This window comes from Myotis daubentonii, chromosome 3 (genome assembly GCF_963259705.1).
Source record: "Myotis daubentonii chromosome 3, mMyoDau2.1, whole genome shotgun sequence".
NCBI lineage: Eukaryota > Metazoa > Chordata > Mammalia > Chiroptera > Vespertilionidae > Myotis > Myotis daubentonii.
The window spans coordinates 49,751,623-49,777,453 of record NC_081842.1 but is presented as its reverse complement, the minus strand read 5'-3'; the positions used below and the strand labels follow the sequence as shown (position 1 = coordinate 49,777,453).

The 25,831-nt window shown below is 38.1% G+C and overlaps 1 protein-coding gene across 1 annotated transcript; it reads right to left on the bottom strand.

The window, feature by feature from the left end:
* Window positions 1-3,088: 3,088 nt before the first annotated feature.
* On the bottom strand, window positions 3,089-23,325 carry CCDC50 (coiled-coil domain containing 50). Its single transcript, XM_059687387.1, has 7 exons — window positions 22,742-23,325; window positions 14,762-14,877; window positions 14,290-14,334; window positions 14,086-14,184; window positions 9,982-10,058; window positions 5,787-5,887; window positions 3,089-3,570 (listed from the first exon to the last, which is right to left on the bottom strand). Exons 1-7 carry the CDS (start codon window positions 22,971-22,973, stop codon window positions 3,533-3,535), a joined length of 708 nt encoding a protein of 235 aa, XP_059543370.1. The 5' UTR covers window positions 22,974-23,325; the 3' UTR covers window positions 3,089-3,532.
* Window positions 23,326-25,831: the final 2,506 nt, after the last annotated feature.

Sequence of the window (25,831 nt, the reverse complement as noted above, 5' to 3'; positions counted from 1 at the left end):
GTCACTCACTAAGATAGTTGAAACACTAACATTCTGGTTAAGTGTTAAGTGGCCTGACAGTTTTGAAGGAAATATATCCAGTTAGCATTTCATAATAATAAATACAATTGAATAAAGCACATGAGAAGCAAGAGGAATGCAGAATTTAAAAAGTAAAACTGATCATTGCATGAGATATAAAAATAAACATTTATAAAATAAAAATATGGCAAATGATATTGCTCATTTGCTTAATTATCAAATAAAAAAAACACTGTTACTGTTTTTTTCTTTAAAGCTACCATAAAAACTTTTTAAAATATGAAGCAAAATCACAGGGCAGACAAAAAAACAAGGTAAGTCAACAAGGCCTAAGCTTTGGATATTGAAACCACCCTCTCTGCAACTGGACTTAAGGCCAGGACCCCATTTTGTTTGCCATTGGCTAAATGAAGGCTTTTATTCATGCATTTCATCATGGCCATTCAAAGTCCTGTTATTTTGCCTTTCCCCATTTCTCTGAAGTAACTACCTCCCTTAGGGTTTTCTTTATCATTCTCCTCAAAGTTAACTCTTAGACACCTCTTGCCCAAATTCCTACAATCCAAACACTTTCTGAAACTAAAGACCCTTCTCAAAATGTAACACCCACATCCACTCTCAAAACTACTCTTAATAGCTTCCTGAATATTGCCTGACTTTAAAGTCTATCCGGAAAGATAAGGCAAACTGAAGGCATTTCCCAATGAGAAAAGAATGGGTTACGAACTTTTTTCTAGTCACCTACACATTTCTTTCCTAAACAAAAACTGTACTAGAATTCCAAAAATGTCAGATTCATACCGTGAAAAATTATAGGCAGTCAAGTTGAAGGGATATTACACACACACACACACATATATACATGTGTGTGTGTGTGTGTGTGTGTGTGTGTGTGTGTGAAAGAGAGATTGACATTTGTGTTAACTAACTAGTATAGGAAAATAAGCATTTCCATAAGGTTTGAAGTTAGACAAAGACTATTTCTTGAAGAGGAGTTTAAAGGTCTTGTATAAAGGATCCAATGACCATATATTATTAACGATGTGTAGAACTAAATACATGCATAAAGAAGTACTTTATTAATTTTGACTTGATGTTGAATTATCTATTTATTGAGAAGTACATAAAATATTTTTGAGGTTGTCAACAAATATTGTTATGTGTTTTAAGCAAGAGGAAAACTTCGATCTATGGCCAGAGAGGATGATGAAATCATCATTTATAAACACCTCTTTCCAATTCCACTTGCCTTGGCTATATAAAGGAATGTAAAATAAGAGAAGGGAAAAAAAGTTTTCATTTTTAGTTGACTTTACACAGACCTGAGTTAGGATATTATAGAATTAATTTTTTCCAATTAATACTAATCAATGTGCAATGCCCAGAGGCTTCAGAAGTCTCGACGTATTGATGAAGCAATAGCAAGAAAGTGTTAGAGAATGCCATCTACGTCAATTTTTCCTGGAGGGTGTGTATAAGTATCTGCAAAATCTCTATAGTCCTGATAGTCAGAATAACACATTTTAATTGTTCCAGGTATGATCTTTTTAAAATACTTTATGGTTGTGACTTTTTTTTTCTTTTCCTAGAAAGTACAAAAAGCAAAAGGCTCTTTCAATATATCATATACTAATGAACCCCAAAACAACTGTTTCTTACACTCTTCTATTCTCCATTTCATCCAAACATTGTTTTATTTACCTTGATCATTATCTTCACTAAATTCTAATTGCTAAATAAAGTATAGTCCCTAGATACCAATATTTCATACCTAAGAAAAAATGGCATTTTATAGATCTCTTAGACAGTGTATCCATGGAGGTATAAGCAGTGTAGAGGTGGTCAATATTCAGAAGCTAGATTTTCTTGTACTGCCCAAGTGATCAGAAATAACCAAAACATTTTAAATGCATTAAAATTATTTATGGTCAAAAAAACCCTTGAGGATAAATCCCAGGAGTACAAACATAGGAAGAAAAAATAAATGTGGAATGCATTCTGCATCATCCAGTAATATTTGCTACAGTGAGTCCGTTTTCAAGGCAGATTCGTAGGTTTTTACTGCTTATAATGGAAACCTGGGGAAGAGAGAAAAAAAGAAGAAACAACATTAAGAAAAATCTTTGAAAATAAGCAAGGAGATGAGGGTGGGCAGGGAGAGGTCAAGGGGGGAAAAAGAAAAAAAAATGTGAATATATTTGATCTGCAACAGTATCTTATAAAAAACCACAGTAGTTTAAATAAGTAATTTTTATAGATAATTTAATAATGTTATAATGTCATTCTTAGGATTTGATTCATTGCTCAGTGATTTACCATTGTGCAATCAATAAACATAGGTTTATGGAAAAAATAAAAATAAACTAAGCAATTTACAGATTCAATGCAATCCCTATCAAAATACCAATGGCATTTTTCACAGAACTAAATCAAAGAATACTAAAATTTATACGGAACCCCAAAATACCCCAAATAGCCACAGCAAACTCTTAGAGAAAAAGAACAAAGTTAGAGGTAGCATACTACCAGATATCAAACTATATTACAGGGCTATAGTAATCAAAACATTATGGTACTGCATAAAAACAGACGTATGGATCAATGTAACAGAATAGAGACCCTAGAAATAAATCCATGGCTATATGGGTCAATTCCTCTATAACAATAGAGGCAAGGATATACACTGGGATAAAGACAGTCTCTTCAATAAACAGTGTTGGGAGAATTGGACAGATAAATGAAAAAGAATGAAACAACATCACTTTCTTACACCATATACAAGAATAACTTCAAAATGGATTGATGATTTAAATGTAAAGACTAGAGACCATAAAACTCCTAAAAGAAACATAGGCAGTAAACTCTTTGATATCCTTCTTAGCGCTCTCTCTCTCTCGCTCTCTCTCTCTCTCTCTCTCTCTCTCTATATATATATATATATATATACACACATATATATACATATATGTGTATATATATATATATACACACACATATATATATACATATATGTGTGTGTATATATATATATATATATATATATATATATATATATATATATATATAGTTTTGGATATGTGTCCTTAAGCAAAGGAAACAAAATAAAAAAAAATAAAAAAATGGGACTACATCAAAGTAAATAGGTTTTGCACAATGAAGGAAACCATCAACAAAAAGAAAAAGACAACCTACTGAATGAAGAGAAAATCTTTGCAATGATACATCTCGTACGGGGTTAACATCCAAAATATATAATAAGAAAGTCAAACAACTTAACACCATGAAAACAAATAATACAATTTAAAAATGGGCAGAGGACCTGAACAGACACTTCTCCAAAGAGATCATTCAGATGGCCAATAGACATCTGAAAAGATGCTCAACATCATTAATCATAAGAGAAGTGCAATTTAAAACCACAATGAGATATCACCTCATATACCTGTTAGAATAGCTATCATCAATAAATCATCAAACAAGTGTTGGCGAAGAGGGGAAGAAAAGAGAACCCTCATGCATTGTTGGTGGGAATGAAGATTGGTGCAGCCACTATGGAAAATGACATGGAGATTCCTCAAAAAGTTAATTACCACAGATGGAGCAATTCCGCTTTGGGGTATTTACCCAAAGAAACCAAACCATCAATTTGAAAAAATATACATAACCCTATATTCACTGCAGCATTATTTACAATAGTCAAGATATGAAAGCAACCAAAGTGTACATTTATAGGCAAGTAGATTAAAAAGCTGTAGTACATACATACAATTCAATAAGAAATCTCGCCATTTGGGACAACATGGGTGGCCCTAGAGGGTATTATACTAAGTGAAATAAATCTGACAGAGTGAAACAAATACTATATGATTTCACTTATATGTGGAATCTAAAAAACAAAGTAAAGCAGAAACAAACTCAGAGATCCAGAGAACAAATAGATGATTGCAAGATGGGAGGAGGTTGAGAGATTGGGTGAAAAAGGTAAAGGGATTAAGATGTACAAGTTGGCAATTATAAAAAATAGTCACAAGGATTAAAGTACAGTACAGGAAATATAGTCAATAATATTTTAATAACTATTCATATTGTCACATGGGAACTATACTTATTAAGGTGATCACTTGGTAAGTTAAATAAATGTCTAATCACTATGTAGTACCCCTGGTACTAATATAGCATTGTATGTCAACTATAATTAAAAATAATTTTAAAAATAAAAAAATATAAACCTTGAAACTCAGTTTTTCTCCCTGCTTAAGCATAATTATTTATCTTTATTTATATGTATTTCAAGTGAATCATATTTTCTTTGTTCTTGATTACAAAATATTTACATAAGGAATCAATGTGGTAGCCCAGCCCATGTGGCTCCGTAGTTGAGAGTCAACCTATGAACCCGGAGGTCATGGTTCTATTCATAGTCAGGTTGCAGTCTTGATCCCCAGTGTGGGGCAAATGCAGGAGGCAGCTGATCAATGTTTTTCTCTCATCATTGATCATTGACATTTTCTGTCTCCCTCTCCCTTCCTCTCTGAAATCAATAAAAATATTCTTTTAAAAAAAGAATCAATGTATTATTTTAATATTATGTACTAAATATATGTCGAGAACAGAAAGATACCCCTTAAAAGTAATGCAGGTTTATAGTTTAAGGAAAAAAGAAATCATTAGCTACTTCCCATTAAACCAAGGATGGTAAAAAGGCCACCAAATCATTAGCTACTTCCCATTAAACTAAGGATGGAAAAAAGGCCACCAAAGAATGGGAATTGTAATTTATAGGTTGTTTTGATAAAGTCCAACTAATCCCACCTTTTAAATAATGTCTTTTGTCTTATTTTCAACATTAGATGATTATCATAATGGAGCGGTTGGGGGCAAAAGAGCTTTAAAAAATACCAATGACCAGCAACCTCCCTCCCCTTGAAATTCTTGCGTAATTGGTTTGGAGTGGCACCTATACATTGGTATTTTGTAATGACTGCAAAAAAAAAAAAAGTTAAAGATATTTGGGAAAGTTAGATCTGGAAAAGGATAATAAAAACATTACCTAATAAATCTTTGAAGAAACCATAAGAAATAATAAACATCAATATCTAGCAAGTCAACTGCAATCTGCTTTCAGATATTTTACTTATATGACTCTAACAACACAGATACTATTAAAATCACCTCCATTTTTAGATGAGGAAATTAATGTAAGAAAGTACTTCATTATCTCATTTTAGACTATCTTAAAAGTATACTTTAGTGAATGCATATGCTTTAAAGAACTACATTCAACCATTTCAACCATTCCTTTCATTTTAAAGATCTGGTCCAACTTAAATCTCATATTCTTTCCTCATTTTCTTTGTCCCATTTTTCTTTTGCATAAGTGTTTTATGTTCTGTGTGTATACATGTGTGTACTTTTAACTCCAATAACTAGAGTTTTGGGCAGATGGGAATAAAAGCTAAAACACAAAAATCCCAGGAAATCTAAATTGTGGCCACCGTTACCCTTTAGAATCTAATGAAAGCAATGAAATCTCTCTGCAGGAGAATGGAAATACATAAGGAAATCTTGCATTCAATTTAAGGTGTTTTGTTTCTGTATTTTTAAAAATTATCTTTACTAAATGAAGAATATTATAATGCTCTGCGGAGAGGAAGGAGAACTAATTTTTCCACTCTAGTGATCTATAATCCAGCATTTGATTTTTCCACCATACCACAAGGATTACTTAAAAAGATCCTACACTTGACCATATATATTTTTCTTACCTTTATGAGAGGACTCTGATTTTGAGAAATGACGTGTGGAATAAGTGTAATCCAAATCCTCAGCATCTGTCATGGTAGGTGGTGGCGGCCTGGAGGGAGGTCTGAATTTAGACATATTCTAAGTGCTGGTGACTACAATTCTACTGCTCATTGGATCACATGGTAAAAACATTTTCGGTACAAATGCAAAGTCAGAATGTTTGAGAATTCTCGCTTTAGTTCCTGGCCAGTTGCATGACCTTGGATAAATTATTTTATCTTATTGTTCCTTTATTTTTATGCACATAGTTCAATAAAAATGCATATTTTTGAATACCCAATATGTGTGAAGCATTGTGCTAAGAACTAGAGAAACAAAGATTAATGTGATGTGACCACTGTCCCTAATGAAAAATTTACTTTGTTTTGGTAGGTTTTACGAAGAAAAAGAGGAAGACAGAAAAGAATAGAAATGAAGAAAGTAATAAAGAAAGATAAGGAAGGACCGAGGAGAGAGGAAGAGAAGGGACATTGTTTTAACACACAAAAATTACTGCAAAATTATTTAATCCACTAGGTGGCAAAGTAGAGCTTAGAGAAGGAAAAGGCAGTCATATATTGTCAACGTTTCAAGTCAAAAGAAAACATTGGAAAAAACATTGGAAAATTTGTACTGTTCTAAACTTTTTATTATTTTAATCATGTAACACAGATTTCTGAAAACATTTGGCCTTAATGAAGATGAAGAATAGAAACTCTTATTTTCCATTGTTTCCCAAAGGTATACTCAAATGTTGCATTAAATCATGAAACCACATAAGGTTAAGATCTGTCAACATATAACCATGTTGTAGGATGTTTTGTGAACTAAATATACGATCTGGAAGGCATAAGTAGTCTGAAGTTTGGAAAGTTACAGTTAGTTAGGTACAATGGTCTCTGTCATATAAAAATAAACGCAAGTGTTTTCAAATTTCTCACCCTGTCCCCAAGCGGTAGGCCTCGCCTGTATATTCAGTATCTACAAGAGGTCAGCAAGGGATGTAAACTTATATATATAGTAAGGACTCCACTATAAATTTTATATGAATATATCTCAATTAATTAACTTTCAAGCTAAGCCTGCATAGTAGCTATCATACACATATTTTAGAGTCAGATTAGATAAGATGAGGTAAGTGATCTGTCCAAGTTCACACAATTGTTAAGTGGCAGAGACAGGGCTCAAACTCACATGGACTTCAAAATCAGTGCTCTTAACCACCATACTATGCTCTGCCACAGAGGTTTGTATTAGTGGCTGTGTCTTCATTCAAAACTACAAGAAAAATAAAATACCAAGTAGTACTACTACTATAAAATGCTATAGTTAAGAGAATTTGGAACTTGGGTTGAAACTTTTTCCAATTAAAAGTGGTATAATTCATTCAGATTGCCAACTGGTTCCCTATTTCTTTAGAAAGAGTAGAAAATCTTAGACAAAGAAATTGACTTTTGAGCATAAATGCTGCAAGCTCTGAGACTCTGCATCCCCTCTGCTACTATCATTGCTGCACTGAAGTAAACATCTTGACCTAGGCAGATCCACATTTTTCAATCATGGAAACCATTTCTTTCTATACAAATGGCTAAACTTTTCTACTATGACTATTTTTTTTTTTAATCCACACCTGAGGACATATTTTTATTGATTTTAGAGAGAGAAAAAGGGAAAGGGAGGGAGGAAGGGAGGGAGGGAGGAGGTGTGAGGGAGATCAATATGAAAGAGAAACATCAATCGGTTGCCTCCTGTATGCGCCTCAACTGGGCATCAAACCTGAAACTTCTTGGTGTACAGGACAACACCTGAACCAACTGAGGAACCCGGCCAGGAATACCATTAATTTTGAAAGAGGAATACATAGATTCTAACCAGAAAGCATACACTCTGATATTAGTTGCACAGACAGCACCAAAATAACAGGCTTTAATTTTTAACTGGGAACATACAGGTTACATAAAATCCTTCATTTTTGTTTTGTCATATATATATAATCTTTGTGTAAATGATATTTAAAGATAAATGTTCCTCTCTGGTCAAATAAGATTTCAGTTTGATTAGTCTTATGTAACTTTTCACTTATTTATAAGAGCCATTTTTCTATCAGATGCTCAAACCTCAGAGGGAAGGTAGGGGAGGGTGGGGGTAAGGGGAAGAGATGAACTAAAGGACTTATATGCATGCATATAAGCCTAACCAATGGACACAGACAACAGGGGATAAGGGTGAGGACAGGACTCGGGGGGGGGGGGATGAGGGGACAATGGGGGGGATAAAGACACATTTGTAATACCTTAATCAATAAAAATTAAAAAAATAAAAAAGCCATTTTTAATACATGTTCATTTGATTATTTATTCTTACAATATGCCAAATATTTTTAAGAGTGTCTATTACATTCCAAAAAGTTGTTTTCAACTTTAATAAACCTTCTTAATGGCCATTCCCGATTGTTCTACATTATCTGCTATAAAGATATTACTGTTTTAAAGAGCCCATGGACTTTCAAGATGGCAAAATAATCCTAAAGATTTTAATTCACTTGACTGAAAAAAGCATAACCCACATCTAAGGACCTACTGAGAACAGATTAGTTAGCTGTTATTTTATTGGATATTTTAGGGATGTAAATAAAACTAAACCATGTAGTACTAAAATCTGCTTTAAAAATTGTTTGGCATGTGCTTAACTAAAAGCTACAAGAATAACTTATTTTGTGTGATTAGATAAACTACACCACTGTTGCACTAAGAGCTTTACAAACCTGATAAAATTTTCTAAAGGGTATTTATCTTTTGAAGGCCTTGAGTTTAAAAACAGAGGATGGGTTTTAAAGATCACTAAATACATTCACTTTAAGGAAACTAGCTGAGCAGTTTGTGGGCAATAAATGGCAACAACAGTGTATGTTTTCAGTGTAATAAATCTTATGTTTTAAAAATAAATATATTATTAGAAATCGGACCAAAATTCAAGGTTCTAATAATTAAGAGTTCTCAAAATGTCACACTTAGTGTTATTGTCTTTTTATATTTCACAAGAGGCCCGGTGCATGAAAATTCATGCACTGGAGGGGGTGTCCCTCAGCCTGGCCTGCCCCCTCTCACAGTCCAGGAACCCTCAGGGGCGGAGGCAACCCAGTGATCAGGGGAAGACAATGCCCATCACACCTCTGCTGCTGCCACTGCCGGCAGCGCAAGCCTCGGCCGGCCCTGGTTACCTGAGCCTTGAGCGGCCCTGGGTTTCTGGCCAGCCAACATCTGAGGCTTGCCTACACCTCGGGCCGACCCTGGGAGGCTGGGGGGCTGAGGGGACTGGGGAACTCTGGAGGCAGGTGTGTGGCAAGGTGAGGCTGAGGAGACTGGGTTCCGCCATCTTGTGGCTGTGGGCGCTGCCATCTTTGAGAGCATGGCAGTCAATTAGCATATTCCCTCCTTATTGGCTGTGGGCGCCCCCATCTTTGCAATGGTGTGTGTGTCAATTAGCATATTCCCTCTTTATTAGATAGGATGTTCTCTACTCCTATTCCAATCATGTTTTCTTTTGAAAAGCCAACAGAAAGCAATGAAGAAAAAAGAAAAGGTTGCTTCCCCAGAGACCTAGAGGCTGACAACTTGAGGTGGAAAGACAGCAGCTGCTCCATTATTCTGACCTAAGACTGCTTGAGAGGAGTCAGAAAGTACACATCCCACAGCCACAGTCATTTGACCTGGTGGGATTTAGAACAGTCTGCAATGACTCAAGGAGTATTTGCCTAGGATGCTGAGACTCACACAAAAATGAATTTAAGCATGTGTAAATGTCAGGACCCCACCAATGTGATCATGAACCTCAGAAAAAAATTAAAACCTGAGATTTTAGGAAACAGTTTAACCTCGTCTCTTCTTAGCTGAGGGCATCAGTTCAGTGATGACAGAGGCAAGAACTGGTCCTAACAAAAAGCACATCCTTCCTTTCTATGCCCCAGCTTTGGTGAAATTCCCTGTCTTTCTGATTTGACTTGTTCAAACCTAATTTAAAAGACTGGAAACAAAAGTTTGAGAATACCCTGAAAGACTTGATATCACCTCAATGGCAGAAGCCTGGATCTCCTCCCCAAAGAACAAACACGCCCCTCAGGCAACAGCATCTCACTCTCGGAAAAGTCCTCACTCTCTGCTGTAGGTATCAACTTACCGTGCAGGCCTGTCATTCTTAGAGCGATGAGGTTCATCACTGTCTTTTGTCTTTGAGTGTGATTTAGCTGTTTTGGCCTATAAAAAAGAAAGAAAAAGAAGAACACATCCAGTAAACAAAGAAAGAAAAAGGTTAGGTTTAGATAATATCTAAATTATGCCACACTACTCTCCTTTAATGATTTCAGGTTACTTACATTCAATTGAAGAACATAAAATATTTTTAAATACAATCACTCAGAGATTTTCAAAGAAGTTATAAAGGAGGTATGTTGGAGGCTGTCAGTGTAGTCAGGTGAGTGGGCTAACTAACCTCAGATGAACATGCTCCCCTACGGCTGTGCCTGGCCACCCATTATTAACAGAACAGCTGCACAGCAGCTGAAAAGAACTGGCGGGTTTGTGCTCCTACCCTTATTTCTGAACACCTGACTTAGGGATGAGATTTCCAAACCAGAAAATGAAGGCCCATTTCATGGCATTTTTCCCAGGAGTAAAACTGTATCAGCGACAGTTAAAAAATCTAGACAGCACAGAAGTTCTGATACTTGATAGAAATGTGGCCTGCCTCTTACTTTCCTGATTAATAATCCTTAATAATACCTACTCCTTCACAGTCAGGTTAACAAAGAAATGGAATAACTCCTGGGAAATTTTTTGTGGCTTAATTAATGGAGAAGCATGTGGGAAGCTTTCTACTAAAAATGAAATAAGTTAGGAAAAATCCTGAATTACAAAGAGGGTAAAAAGGGAAATGAATATAAATAATTAACATGGAATAATCCTTTCACTTGCTTTTAGACTGACAACTGGGTAATTCAGCAACAGGAAATAAAGTAGTATTATTACCATGTTTTCTATATCTTCTTTTCCTCAAGGTCAAGAATCAGACAGGACTGGAGATCCAGGGGAGGAATTTGTTAGAGAGAACAGGTGGATACCCTCACTAGTACCCTCACTGCATCCTTCTGTCTAGTACAAACTCCCTCCCTAGAAAGACTTTACCAAATGAACTCTCTCCCACCTCCTCTGTTCTTCCATTATGCTCTCATCAGCCAGCATGACCTTGTATTTGTTAGCTGTCTATAGACTGTCTCCCTGTCCACATTCTACATTATCATGAGGAAATATATGACTCTGTCTTTCCCTCTAAGTCCAAAAGGATGCTTTGCACACAGTAACTAATTTGTAAAATCCATTAAATTGAATTTGCAACCACCATATACAACAATTAGATTACTTTATAATAGGATGAACTGAGGTCACTGACTATTTTGCCTCCTATTTTGAATTAACAATGGGAAGGTAACAGCTCAAGCGCATGCTAGGCAGTTCTTGCACTGTGACATAAGCAATGATTGCTGGTGATGTCTGTCATCAGAGGAAGGGAAACAATCTATACTAATAAAAGAGAAACATGCAAATTGGTGTCACTCCACTATGCCCACCAGCCAATTGAATGTGTATGCAAATTAACCCAACAAAGATGGCGGTTAATTTGCATACAAAGGCGCCCAGCAGCCTGGGTCCCGGGAACATCATCGGCACCCAGGTCACTCCGAGGTAGGCCCCCTGTGGGCCCTGAGCAGACTAGGAAGGGCCTGAGCCAGGGGGCTCCTGGGCAGGGCCAAGCCTGCAATCAGAGCCAGGGGAACCCTGCCCAGGCCTAAAGTCTCAGCCAGAGGCTTTAGGCCTGGGCAGGGGCAGAGCTGGCCATCAGAGCCGCAGGCAGCCAGCCATCAGAGCTGGCCACTGGAGCTGACCATCGGAGGGAGCTGGGGTCCCCTGCCCAGGCCTAAAGCCTTGGCCAGAGGCTTTAGGCCTGGGCAGGGGCCGAGCGGTGATCAGTGTGAACTACAAAGGAAACACCTTTTCTGACCGCTCATTGTCTAAGCTCCCTGTATGCCACTGGTAATATTCTTAGTAACTTGGATAATAAGAATCCAAAAAGGTGACCTAGGGTTTTTCCACCACACTCCTGGAGAAAAAAATGAAGGTCCGCTGCTGGAGGGCTAAGAAATGTCCTATCCTGCCCTAGCCAGTTTGGCTCAGTGGATAATGCCTCGGCCTGCCCACCGCAGGGTCTGGGCTCAATTCTAACCGAGGGCATGTACCTAGGTTGCAGGCTCCTCCCTGGCCGGGGCCCAGGTCAGGGCTCATGCAGGAGGCAACCAATCAAAGTGTTCCTCTTACTTTGATGTTTCTGTCTTTCCCTTTCTCTTCCACATTCTCTAAAAATCAATGGAAACATATCCTGAAGTGAGGATAAAAAAGAAGAAAGAAAAGAGGGAAGGGAAGGGAAGGGAAGGGAAGGGAAGGGAAGGGAAGGGAAGGGAAGGGAAGGGAAGGGAAGGGAAGGGAAGGGAAGGGAAGGGAAGGGAAGGGAAGGGAAGGGAAGGGAAGGGAAGGGAAGGGAAGGGAAGGGAAGGGAAGGGAAGGGAAGGGAAGGGAAGGGAAGGGAAGGGAAGGGAAGGGAAGGGAAGGGAAGGGAAGGGAAGGGAAGGGAAGGGAAGGGAAGGGAAGGGAAGGGAAGGGAAGGGAAGGGAAGGGAAGGGAAGGGAAGGGAAGGGAAGGGAAGGGAAGGGAAGGGAAGGGAAGGGAAGGGAAGGGAAGGGAAGGGAAGGGAAGGGAAGGGAAGGGAAGGGAAGGGAAGGGAAGGGAAGGGAAGGGAAGGGAAGGGAAGGGAAGGGAAGGGAAGGGAAGGGAAGGGAAGGGAAGGGAAGGGAAGGGAAGGGAAGGGAAGGGAAGGGAAGGGAAGGGAAGGGAAGGGAAGGGAAGGGAAGGGAAGGGAAGGGAAGGGAAGGGAAGGGAAGGGAAGGGAAGGGAAGGGAAGGGAAGGGAAGGGAAGGGAAGGGAAGGGAAGGGAAGGGAAGGGAAGGGAAGGGAAGGGAAGGGAAGGGAAGGGAAGGGAAGGGAAGGGAAGAAAAGAAAAAAGAAAAGTCATATCCTATGAAAGACACATCTTGAAAATGCCTAAAGAAAGTTGTCATTTTTTCATGGTGAAGGGACTGGAGTCCGTGTTGATGAAAACACCTTGGTGGCTGTGGTGACTGGCAGTGGCTGCAGCAGTGGAGTGATGGGGCTGGTGCCTTCCCCTGATCAGCCCGGTCACCTCCCACAAAGAAAGGCCAGACTGCGGCTTAGGCCTGCTCCCCAAGGGGAGCAGGGAGTGGGCCTAAGCCGTCAGTAAGACATCCCCTGAGGGCTCCCAGTATGTGAGGGGGGGCAGGTTGGGCTGAGGGATTCCCCCCCCCCAGTGCACGAATTTTGTGCACCAGGCCCCTGTGGGTACATAACCAGAGATGAAGAACAATATTAGTACACTAGAGGCCTGGTGCATGGATTTGTGCACCAATGGGGCCCCTCAGCCTAGCCTGTGCCCTCTCGAAATCTGGGATCCCTCAGAGGAAATCCGACCTCCCCCGAGGGATGTAGCAGTATGTGAAGCAGCAGGCGGCCAGGTAGGAGCCCAAGTTGGCGCTGCTGTGCTGCTCCCGTTCATCCTGGCCCAGCTGCGTCTGCTGCCACCTCTTGGTAGAGCTGCTGCAGAGGTGGAAGATGCTCCTGCTGCTGCAGCTTTGCTCAACAGTCGTAAGCCCAGCTTCTGGCTGAGCAGCGCTCCTGTTGTGGGAGTGCACTGACCACCAGAGGGCAGCTCCTGTGTTGATTGTCTACCCCCTGGTGGTCAGTGCACGTCATAGTGACTGGTTGTAATGGTCACTTAGGCTTTTATATATATAGATAGGGAAAGAACAGAGAGGAAGAAAAGGCCATCTGAAAGCACATGAAAACACTATGCTCTCCTGTAAGGTAAGTATAGTAAAACTAAGATTGCTCATGACCAGAGGGCACTCACACTTCGGTTGGTCTTAAAATGAATGAAATGAGTTTTTCAATCTTAGCAGTAGCTTTTAAATAGTTACTTTCAAGAATTTAGTATGATTTTTTATAGTAAAATAACTTTCACAAGTCAGATTCACATGTGATACAGATAATTTGTTTACCTAAATATATTTGCAGAGCTTACCCTAAAAGCAGAGTCCCCTTCACAGTTCTAATTTAACTTGTCATTTAAAAAAACAAACAGACAAAAAACAGACCCTACCTTCCAATCAGGGTCATGTTTTCGTTTGTCCAATGACGATTTCTCCTTGGCTTTCTTGTAAGCTTTCTTTTCTTCAGCCATTAAAAGTCTAGCAATTTCCTAAACAAATTGAGTCCATATTGTCATTGATTACAGAGTTGCAGGTAGAAAATTACTTTCCAAAGAATATTGGCTAAACAAAGTCATTAACTAACATGAACTCACCTCATCCTGGGCCACTTGAGCTGCTCTCAGATCCACCTGCGTAGCCTATAGTACAGAAAATACAAACAAAAAATTTAATTGGATTCTATGCTGTCCATTTTTTTAAATCCTACATAAAAATTAACTGGTATTTAAAACTAGTTGTGATTAACACCTTTCAAGTTGATAAGGGTTGGTATATAATTGCCAGTTAAAGCGGGGTCTATTTTTAACCAAATTCTGTAGCAGATTCTTAGAGAATTATCAGAACTCAATAATGGAGAGATATGTATATAGAATTCTATTGCTAACACTTGCTCAGTAAATAAAACTACATACTCTAATCCTGTTTTTTGATTTTCCCACCAATAAAAAAAAGGGTATTAGCTCCTTAACTGATAAAGGGCTATAATGCATATTATATAATCTCAAGAATGACTCAATTCACAAAAAACCTTTATTCACCTGAACTTCTGCATTAAAATTTGCTCACCAAAATTTCTTCTTCCTGCAGTTTTCTGGCAATTTCAGCATCATACCATTCCTGATTTCTGGGGGTCACTCTCGACGGAGTAGAAACTGATTCTTTCATTGCCCTTGGCTTCATTCCTAGAAAAAACTCAATACAGTAAGGCAACCAAGTTTGTTTTCTAAATAGTTGCAAAATTTATGGTAAAAACAAACAAAAAAACACCACCTTTACCTTAAAGTTACCTTTCTTTGCTATCTAACACTGACAATACTGCTGCCACTCCAAAATTCAGTGCAGGGTGCACTGGAAATAATTTTTCCCCTAGAACATGGAAGTGGTGATACAGACAATCCACACACTTAAAGTTACCCACCCAACCCTTCCTGGTAAAACCTCCCCTCTCACAGTTTCTTCAAGAACAGGAAATCAGGCTATTAGGCTAGAGACTGTGAGGCTTTTGCAAAACAGAAAGTTAAAAAAAAAAAAGGGGGGGGCCCTAGGCAGTTTGGCTAAGCAGATAGAGCGTTGGACTGCGGACTGAAGGGTTCCAGGTTCAAATCCGGTCAAGGGCACATGCCTGGGTTGCGGGTTCAATTCCCAATGGGGGGCATGCAGGAGGCAGCCGATTGATGATTCTCTCTCATCATTGATGTTTCTATCTCCCCCTCCCACTCCCTTCCTCTCTGAAGTCAATAAAAATATATTTTAAAAAAATCTTAAATTTAAAAAAAGGGTAAATCAATGAAATAAATAGAGTTCAGAGGAAAGAAAGGTACAGAGCTGAGGTTTTAAAGAGGCTAAGCTGTCAAGACTGGAGGAAATAAGAGACTTCCTTCTATTTGCTTCAGCCTTGCACACCTTCCCTCCAAGAGACTAGAACAGCATCCCAGGGGAGTTATGTGACCGAGTATCTTTTAGCACCCAGTGGTCCTGCTGTGGCTTCTGCTCTGATTGCCAACAAGCCCACTTGCTTCTCCTATCTTCCCTATAGTTCTGATCAGTTTACTGTTGTTGTGAAATTTTATGGAGGGTATAACATAAAGAAAACAGACCACAATGACTCTAGAGTTTTACTCCTCTGAGAAAGGAACAGGCAGGGATGAGGGGGGATTTTGGCTTTTTATTTTGAAATTTTAAATGCCACATACATTCGTTTTATAACTTTTAATAGACTGATAAATGCTAATGGTCATTTCAAAATTGTGGCTATTTCCTTCTTTGTACCCTCTCTAAATTACAACTATTCAACAATGTGAATACATTATACTCAGAAATAATAAAAATGTTGAATGCAGTGAATGAGATTAACTATCTGAAATAGCGACTTCAGTAAATGGATTGCAGATGGGAGAAAGAAAAGTCACTCCTGTCTATTTCTTTATATCAGTGGTTCTCAACCATGGCTGTATACTAGATTCACTTGTGGTGCTTTAAAGAAAAACACAAAAAAACTTGACCCAAATCCCAGGGATTCCAATTTAAGTAGCCTGGAGAGATCTTGCCTTTAGTATTTTGGTTTTTAAAAATCTTTAAGAGTTGATTATTTGCAATTAGCATTAGAACTACCAGTTTAGTGTGTTATCTCCATCAAAATAACCACACATTAAAATGGCTTTTAGCAAAATGCCTCACCACATTTGATTTGCTTGCTTTAAACAAAAAAAGAAAAAAGGAAAGACAAGAAAATACAACTAAATTCTGGGCTGATGAACAGAGTTTAAGTTTTCTGGTGAAGCCTTTCTTAGTAGAGCTTTGAACCTAGCTTTGCGGTAAATCCTAAAGCCACAGACTCATCTGCCCTTCCCACACAAAATAAGACTATTAAACATGGTTTTCTTAGCTTCAGGCCAATTAGTACATGACTACCCAGAAGAGAATCCACTTCAACTTCCCATCGTTTCTAGAGCTACTAACTCTTATGCAGGCGGGCCTGGTTTTAATCCAGATTTCTGAGTGGTTTGGGACAATCACAAAACAGTAGCACACTCCCAAGAGTGGACCATATTTAAGTGGAATATAAACCTCCCTGAGTTATGATTAGTGTGGTCATAGTTAGAAAGGAATATTTTAGATAAAATAAATAAAATTATATAAGGAAGTTCGTATTGGGCAGTCAGTGGACAAGGTAGATTGCTGTATCATATTCCTATCTATAGGAAAAAGACACATTGAGCAGCCCAAGGCCTAGTTGAGGACAATAGGAAAGATTACCCTTAGCCCTTGCCCCTTCAATTTTGCCATCCAGTGAAAGAAACAATATAGTGGGATATGTTCAACTTTCTCCACTATTATGCCTCCTACTCTACATCACGGAATTAACTGAGAAAATGTTTTAATATCTATCAAAGACACCTGGAAGGTATTCAAATGCAATAGTCTTAATTGGCTTGACACTTTGAGAAGACTGTAACCTCTTGGCAGTTAAAGAGAGAATGATACATAGATCAATGGAACAGAATAGAAAGCCCAGAAAAAAAAGAAAAGAAAAGAAAAAACTTTTAACATATGATCATTTGCAACAAATGAACCAAAAATATATAATGGGAAAAGAACAGTCTCTTCAATAAATGGTGTTGAGGAAAACTAGACAGCCACATGCAAAAAAACGAAACTGGACCACTATCTTCCACCATATGCAAATATTAACTCAAAATGGATTAAATAATTAAACATAAGATCCAAAACCATAAAACTCCTAGACATAACATAGCCAGTCAGATCCTTAACATCGGTCCTGGAGATGATTTTTTGGTTTTGACACCAAAAGCAAAGGCAACAAAAGAAAAAAACAACAAGTGGGACCAATCAAACTAAAATGCTTCCACACAGCAAAAGAAACCATTAACAAAACCAATGGCAACCTACCAAATGGAAGAAAATATTTGAAAATCACATAGCTAATAAGGGAGAATTTCCAAAATATATAAAGAACTCATACAACACCATATATATATACATATGATTAAAAATGGACAGAGGATCTGAATAGACATTTTTTCAAAGAAGACATACAGATGGTCAATAGGTATATGAAAAGATGTTCAAAATCCCTAATTAACAGGAAAATACAAATAAAAAAACTTGTTAAAATGGCTATTATAAAAATAAATGTTAGTGAGAATGTGAAGAAAAGGTAACCACTATGAACAGTTGGTGGGATGTAAACTGAATTAGTGCAATCATTATCAAAACCAATTTGGATGTTCCTTGAAAAATTAAAAATAGAACTACTATATTATCCCTCAATTCCCATTCTGGATATTTATCTGAAGAAAGTGAAAACACTAACTGGAAAAGGTATATGCACCCATGTTTACTAAAGCATTGTTTACAACAGCTAAGACATGGAAATAACCTAAGAGCCCACGGATGGATAAATGAATAAAGGAGCTGGGGAATACATTCATGTGTTGCTTAATAAGGAAGATAGTTCTGAGAAATGCATTGGTAGGCAGCTTTATCATTGTGGGAACATCATAGAGAACGCTTACACAAACCTAGATGGTACAACCTGCACACTAGGCTATACTATATAGCCTATTCCTCCTATGCTTACAAGCCTGCATAGCATGTTACTGTACAAAAAAACATGAGATCAAAAATCTTAGAGAAAATGATGCAATCAAAAGATAGAGTAAACACAAGATGTAGGAAGCTGTTGCTGGCATAATGGGATATACTGTTTTACAGAAAAGTCTTTTTTTTTTAGTAAGTAAAACAGCTAGAAGTATAGTAGATATATTAAGCCAGTAACAGTTGTTTATTATCAAGTATTATGTACTATACATAACTGTATGTGATATCCTATATAATAAAAGGCTAACATGCAAATCAACCGAACGGCAGAACGACCGGTTGCTATGACACGCACTGACCACCAGGGGACAGATGCTCAGCACAGGAGCTGCCCCCTGGTGGTCAGTGCAATCCCACAGGGGAGCACCGCTCAGACAGAAGCAGGGCTCATGGCTGGTGAGCGCAGCAGCAGTGGCAGGAGCCTCTCCTGCCTCCGCAGCAGCGCTAAAGCTGTCAGTCAGACATCCCCCAGGGGATCCTGGGACCCACCCGCAAGTGCACAAATTTCGTGCACCAGGTCTCTAGTACTTTTATAAGATTGGCAGCTCAGGTTTGTTTACACCAGCATCACCACAAACAGGTGCCTTGTGCTCTGACACTGAGATGGCTATGATGTCACTAGCCAATAGGGAATTTTCAGCTCCATTGTATTCTGATAGGACCATCATCATATATACAGCCTGTGACCAAAATGTCATTTTTGGCAACAAACAATGGCATATTACTTAGCCATAAAAAATGAAATCTTGTTATGTTCAACAACACAGATAGGCCTTGAGGGCATCATGCTAACTGATACAAGTCAGATAAAGACAAACACCATATGATTTCACTTATATGTAAAACCTAAGAAAAGAAAAAATGTGCTCATGGAAATGTAATATACAGCATGTTGACTACAGTTAATAATACTATCCTTTATAATAAAAGGCTAATATGCAAATAGACCAAACAGCGGTACAACCGAACAACCAGTCGCTATGAGCATATCAGGGGACGCACATGGAACATGCCAGACATCGGCAGCAGGCGGCAGGATGGTGGAGCAGGTGAGCTGGGGCACCAGACCAGGGCAGGATGCTGGTTGCCATCATTGGGGTGAGCCTCTGTGGTTACTGAAAATTCTTTGCTTCTGTGAGCCATGGTCCTGCCCGGCACTTGCATCTGCTGCTGGTGCCAGCCCTGCTCACACCCGCTGCTGGCCCCAATCGCTCTGCACTGTCACCAGATGCAAGTGGGGCCAGTGCTGTCAGCACATGGGAGCAGTGGCGGTGGGAGCAGGGCTGCTGGCAGACAGGGGACAAGGGGCCGTGGTAGGCGGGGCTGGGCGGGGGCATGGAGGATGGGCGGAGACCCACCCCTGTGCCCACTGCAGCCTCGCGACCCACAGTTCCTTTCAAGGTGCATGAATTCCTGCACTGGGTCCCTAGTATTGCATATTAGAAAGTTGCTAAGTGAGCAGATCTTAAAAGTTCTCATCATACTCACAAAAAATTATACCTGTATATGGTGATAGATGTTAACTAGACTTGCTGTAGTAACCATTTCACAATATATACAAATACAAAATCATTATGTTGTACACCTGAAACTAGTATAATGTTATATGTCAACTATACCTCAATAAAAATAGTTAGAATTTGAAGTGCTATCTCCCTAAGTCCCAAATATATAGTGGGAAAACAGTTTATTTGTTCTCTTGCTATACACTGGAACTTGCATGTCTCATTGGTAGAAATTTCCATAGCCCAGAATAATTTCCGGAACTTCAGCCAGTGCAATCTAAGGCTATCATTACAGAAAACAGGAATGCTTTAAAAGCTTTAAAAGCACAGTTAATTGAAGAAAATTAACAGAAAGGCTGCCCTCATTTTAATAGCCTAAACATATTTTGAAAACTCACTTTCAACAGTTCCACATTAATTTCTTAATCTAATTTTGCTTGATTTTGTTTTTTTTTCTGTTTATGATTCTCCAGTATAAGAACATAAGACCCTTCCTCAGTAAAAAAAATAAAATGAAATAAAATAAAACTTACCTTTAAATAAAATCTGCTAGGAACAAGGTAAAATGATGGTGACAGATTCTTTAATATAATGCAAGAATATTTTGTAATAAGCCAGTCTGACACTTGGGGGATGTCATAGCAGAAAGGTGCAGAATTTTATGAACCTGAGAGGCTGAAGGTTAACCTGAAGAAAATTAACAGGTTGACATGATATTAACAGCTAAATAGAAAAGTTACCCTCAAAGGTGGTATGGGTGTCCTGGCCTTGAGACGGTTAACCAATTTTGTATTTAACTTAGCAATTTTATTTTGCAATCCCTTTTCAACTGACTGTAAAATCTGGTCCTGCAAATGCTTACTTAGAACAAGCTATTTGTTGTCCTGCTAGTTTCCTGATTTTTAATTATGAGGGAAGTTATTAATGCTAATAACTAAGAATAGACACCTGTGCCTAGTAACTATATTTTAATGAAATCCTCTTACCTATTCCAGAGGATTTGGAAAACCTAGCCTAGAGGGGTAAAATCTGTAAAATAAGTTGAATACAAAATGACAGACACAGCACCTATGTTAGTAGCCATGTTAGTACCTGCCCAGCCACATTGTTTTTTAAACCCCTGTGCTGGCAAAATAAAAAAGTAAATAAAAATAAACATTTACCTATACCTCCAGTAGTCGGGTCTGTGATTCAGTGTCCAGCTTTATATCAGTTTCACCCTTCCTCAGCCTGTTTAACATTCCTCAAGTATAACTAAAAGCCATAAAGGTTAACCAGCCCTTGGAGCACACTTATAAGGTCAGATTCACAGAATCAAAAATATAGAGGTTGGTGTAATCACCGCTCCTCCCCCAAACCTTTAGGACTCCAACATGTCTTTCTAAATCTGGATATAGTATAACTCACTCATAAAGCCTACTCCAGATAGAATATATCACTTCCTCCTCTATGCTCCCCATAGCTCACTGTTCAAAGTATATCTAATTTGCAATTGCTGTTTACATAGCCATAGTTTTGCCTTCAGTTATTAACCCTCTGAGGCTCAGATCTAAGCATAAGCCCCCGAACACAAAGCCTGAGGCAAGAATATCTGTGACAGGTGTCAGTACGGCTTGCTGGACTGAATTTTCATTTTCTTTTTGACCAAGTCCTTTAACAACTTATAGGATTAACCTGATAGGAAGCAACAGCTAAATCAACCTGAATCTTCAACCTCAAAACCAGTTTCCAGATCAGAAGTAGAGGTTGGCTGAGCAGGCACTAAAGAAGAAAACAACAACAGATGCCTCCTTGGTACTCCTTTCCCAATAACCTTTGCATTTCTAAAAAAACTTCAGTAGGAGTAAAATAGATCCAGGGAGGTAAGTATGGTCTACTACCAGATAGAGCAGTGCTAGGACTTACAGTGTTACAGCCACAAGGTTTCCAGACAAAAATAGAGAGAACCTTCACTGAATCAATGATGGACTTCAGAGTTAAATCTCAGAGGTGCCAGAAATGGAAAGCTTAAATCTAATGTTCTCTTCATTCCTATAAAAGTACAGGTGTGCCTTAGAGATATTGCAGATTTGGTTCCAGACCACCTCGATAGAGCAAGTGTGGCAATATAGCGAGTCATAACCTTTTTGCTGGAGGAGGGTCTCACCTTCAGTTTGTAAAGAATGCAACACCTGCGAAGTGCAATAAAGTGAAGGGCCTGCACCAGGAACTTACCTGATATGGGCACCTCAGAACAACTACTATAGTTAGGGTTGAAGAACATTAGGCATAGAAAGGAACCTAAGGCAAGGATTTTCAAACTTTAAGTACACAATTGTCTCCAGGTCTAAAACAAGCCCAAATTGCCAGGTCACACTCCAGAGATGATAATATATGGGAGACCCAAAATCTGCATTTTTATGAAATAGTTCAGCTGCTTCTGATGAAAACTGGTTAAGGCTCCCAATATACAAAGCAGTGTCGTAAGAGACTGCCTATCCACTCTCTCATGTTAAAGATGGGAAAGATAAGGGCAAGAAAATCTAGAACCTCCAGCCCCACTGGTCTTCTAGTTAAACAAATGCTATGAAGGCAGTGTCACCAGATCTTCTGGGTTCACTGAAGCAAAACCAGAAATTCGGGAGCTTTGCTTTGGTATCTGAATCTCGGATGTAGGATCTTGGCAAGGGAAGAACTGTGTCTGGGAAGGGCACCTCCACTGCCGTCTAGGGCTGGAAGGACCGGGTAACTCTCTCGGAAGACAGAAAGGGAAAGTCACCAATATTTTTCTTCTTCCTGCTTACTTGAGATTAAGGAAACATGTTATGTGAAATTTGGCTCCAGGTTTATTTCATAAGAACAGGTTGCTGGAGATGCTTACTAAAGACATTAGCTTATATGTATACACAATACCAGGCCTTGCAACAATGTCCTCTATTACCTGTGTCATGGAGGTGGAGCTGCTCCTCACTCTCTGAGAAGGGAGGAGTCCTGGGCCTGTGCTTCCGCTCTCTGCGCTCCCCTTGCCCACGCTCCCTCCCATACGCAGCCTCCTTGCAGTGAATCCCTGCTTTTGGAGAAGACTTCGGGGAAAGCCTGTCTTGGTGTCTGGAATGTTTTTCCCAATTCCGAGTCCGATGGCTACTGCTAGCCTCCCGGTCATCAGATTCCATGCTCAGAAACACTTCACCGCTGATCTTGGGAAGAGGAGGTCTCCGGGGCCTCTCACGGCCAGACCCTTTCCTTTCACACAGCTCAGTGATAATTTGGGGATCATCCCTCACTTTGCGTGAGCTAGAGGACAGAGACTTCTCAGATAAGCGATGCTCTTCCAGTTCTTCCCAGTTCTCCGGTGGATGTCTGGGTTTCTCCTTTCTCGGCTTCACAGTCTTTTCATCATTTTGGAGTTTACAAGACTTTGAGAATCCAGAACCCAATTCCCTTGCCCTCCTTGACCGTGGCTGGTCTGAGTGGCGGTAGAGGAATGTGGAAACAGAAATGCAGGTTAACTTAATCAGATTATGAACTCACTACACAGGTGAGACAGGATCCAAACCTAACCTGTTTTAAAATGAAGGGGACCACTTTTTCAACTTAACAAACTGAAAGTAGGAGATGGGCATCTACTGGAAGGATTCTGGGTACATAGCCAAAGAAGTAAAATAAATAAATTAATTCATTCAATCAAGTGAAATAAATCTGAAAGATCTTGATCATGATTAGGAAGAGTTAACTAAGTACTTTAATATTTGCCAAAAACAGAAATTACAGCCATTAAATGTTAAATTATACTTATAAAACCAATTTGGAACTATATAAGGGGGGAAATAGGGGTTGAAAAAATCTCATAAAACAGAAAAAACTAAGCTTCGTGATTCCAGTCAGAGGCTTTCAAATATTCTTCTTGGAAATAACAATAAATCAAGATCAGAATGTTGATAGTTTCCATGTAGTTCAGAGAAATGATCCACGGATTTTAGTATTCCTCTATCCTTTCCCCTTAGGTGGCCAAAGCAAACATTCCCAGCCATACTGGGTTCAATGTGAAAGAGGGTGAAGTAGAGGAGAATTTTAAGTGATTCAATGACTGTGTTATCTTTGGATAATTCTGCTCCCAATCTTACTTTAATCATGGCAGAGAAAAAAAATAAAAAGAGATGCCATCATGGAATACACAAAAAATAGTCATTTCCTAAATTCATTTTTAAAACTTATGATTCTATATTATTTATATAAATATACAGTATGTGCTAAATATACAAGTCCCTAAGTTTAATACCATGTTTAAAAGCAGCAAAATAGATAGGTGCTTTTGTTGGGTCTCACTTAGGCACAAGTATAGTATAGAAACAAAGGAAGTATATTAATATGCACTTTGCAAGAGTGTATTTATTTTAACATTTCTAAGCCAATAATACATTCAATACATTTTCAAAATAATAAAAGGAGACCCTAATTCCACGGAAAATTGCGAAGATAGCTGGAATTAGTCATTTGCTGAATTGCATTTGAAACAGCTACCCTAAGTTGACAGGATATAAAAGAAAAAGAACTATACATTTTTTAGTTTCTAGGTTTTACTGTGGTTTTGGGGTTTGTTTGTTGTTGTTGTTGTTTTTTGCTTTGGCTTTTTGTTTGTTTTTTAGGTTTATTATTGTTAATCTAACAAAGGAATAGAGGAAGGGAAGATATATGGTAAATGTATCATTGATGCCATAAGCTTCTCAAACATTTTGAACTACTTCTTGAACTTAAGAAAATTTGCTTCAAAGATGACATCTAAATTAAGATGTCTTCTGAAAAGTCAGTAAAAGTACTCATCTTCAGAATTTATAGTTAAATTTATTTTTTACATAACAGCAAAAGTGAAACAGAACAATTACTCTGTAATTTAAAAAAAAATAGCACCTACTCTTTTAACCAAACACTTATTTTAAGTGTATCTTGACAACTGAGAAAGAATCAATTGACTACTGCTGTGAATTAATATAATACAGACAGCTATTTGAATGATGACCACATCCAGGGAACAATGACTTGCAGTGTTAGTACCAGTGTTTCCAAAGACAGCTGCATGAGTGAAGTCCGCCTTTAAGGCCAAAAGAAACAAGAAGCATTTTGTTTTCAACATGGATTTTTGAGGCTATGATTATTTTGTTGTTGGTGTTTTTAAATTCTTTCTCAAATGTTATATGGTATTAGTAGTTTTACTAATTAGTAGGGCAATGTGTTACAAGAAGGAAAGCAGGTCACTACATTTTCAGAGTTGATGGGATAAAAATATTTATTGTTTAGTTAATTTGCTGTGACATCTTTAAATATGGGAAAGAAGAAAAAAAAAGATAGGGGTTGAGGAATCTGGATCCTTTAAAAACCCATCCAGTTAAGTACTGAGACTTGTACATTTCTTGAGACCAAGTTATTTGGCAAATATAATTAACTTCCTTATATACATATACATGCATATATATATATTGGTGGCCTCCATGTTTGTCTTTCAAAATAAGATGATGTTAGTTTAGATATAAGAAGTACTTTGTTATACATACATAACATGAATGTGTATATATATAAACAATAGTACTTGAGAGTTTATAGGTCTTCACCAAAATTACATTATTTGATCTTCTCAACATCCATGAGGAGAATATATTATTATAATCCCCATTTTACAAATGATAAAAAGGCTTAGAGTGATTATAATAGATAACTTCCTTAGATCGTATGACTCCGAAGACCATAACTTAAAAAAAAAAAAAAATCACTAATATACCTGCAATACAGGTAAGTAAGTGGCTTTGAAAGAAAAACATGGATTCACAAATGAGTAAGATATACTATTTCAGTTGATATAAATCTGACAGATACTGGTATAATCATAAATTTGTATAAAATTTATAAATGATCATTTTAAAAGATTAATTTATTAAATTTTAAGTAAAAACACCTGAAAGCTTCTGTAATAATATATTGTGATTATTATGTAATTAAGGCAAAAATCATACAACACAAAGACAGAGAAGTACAATGA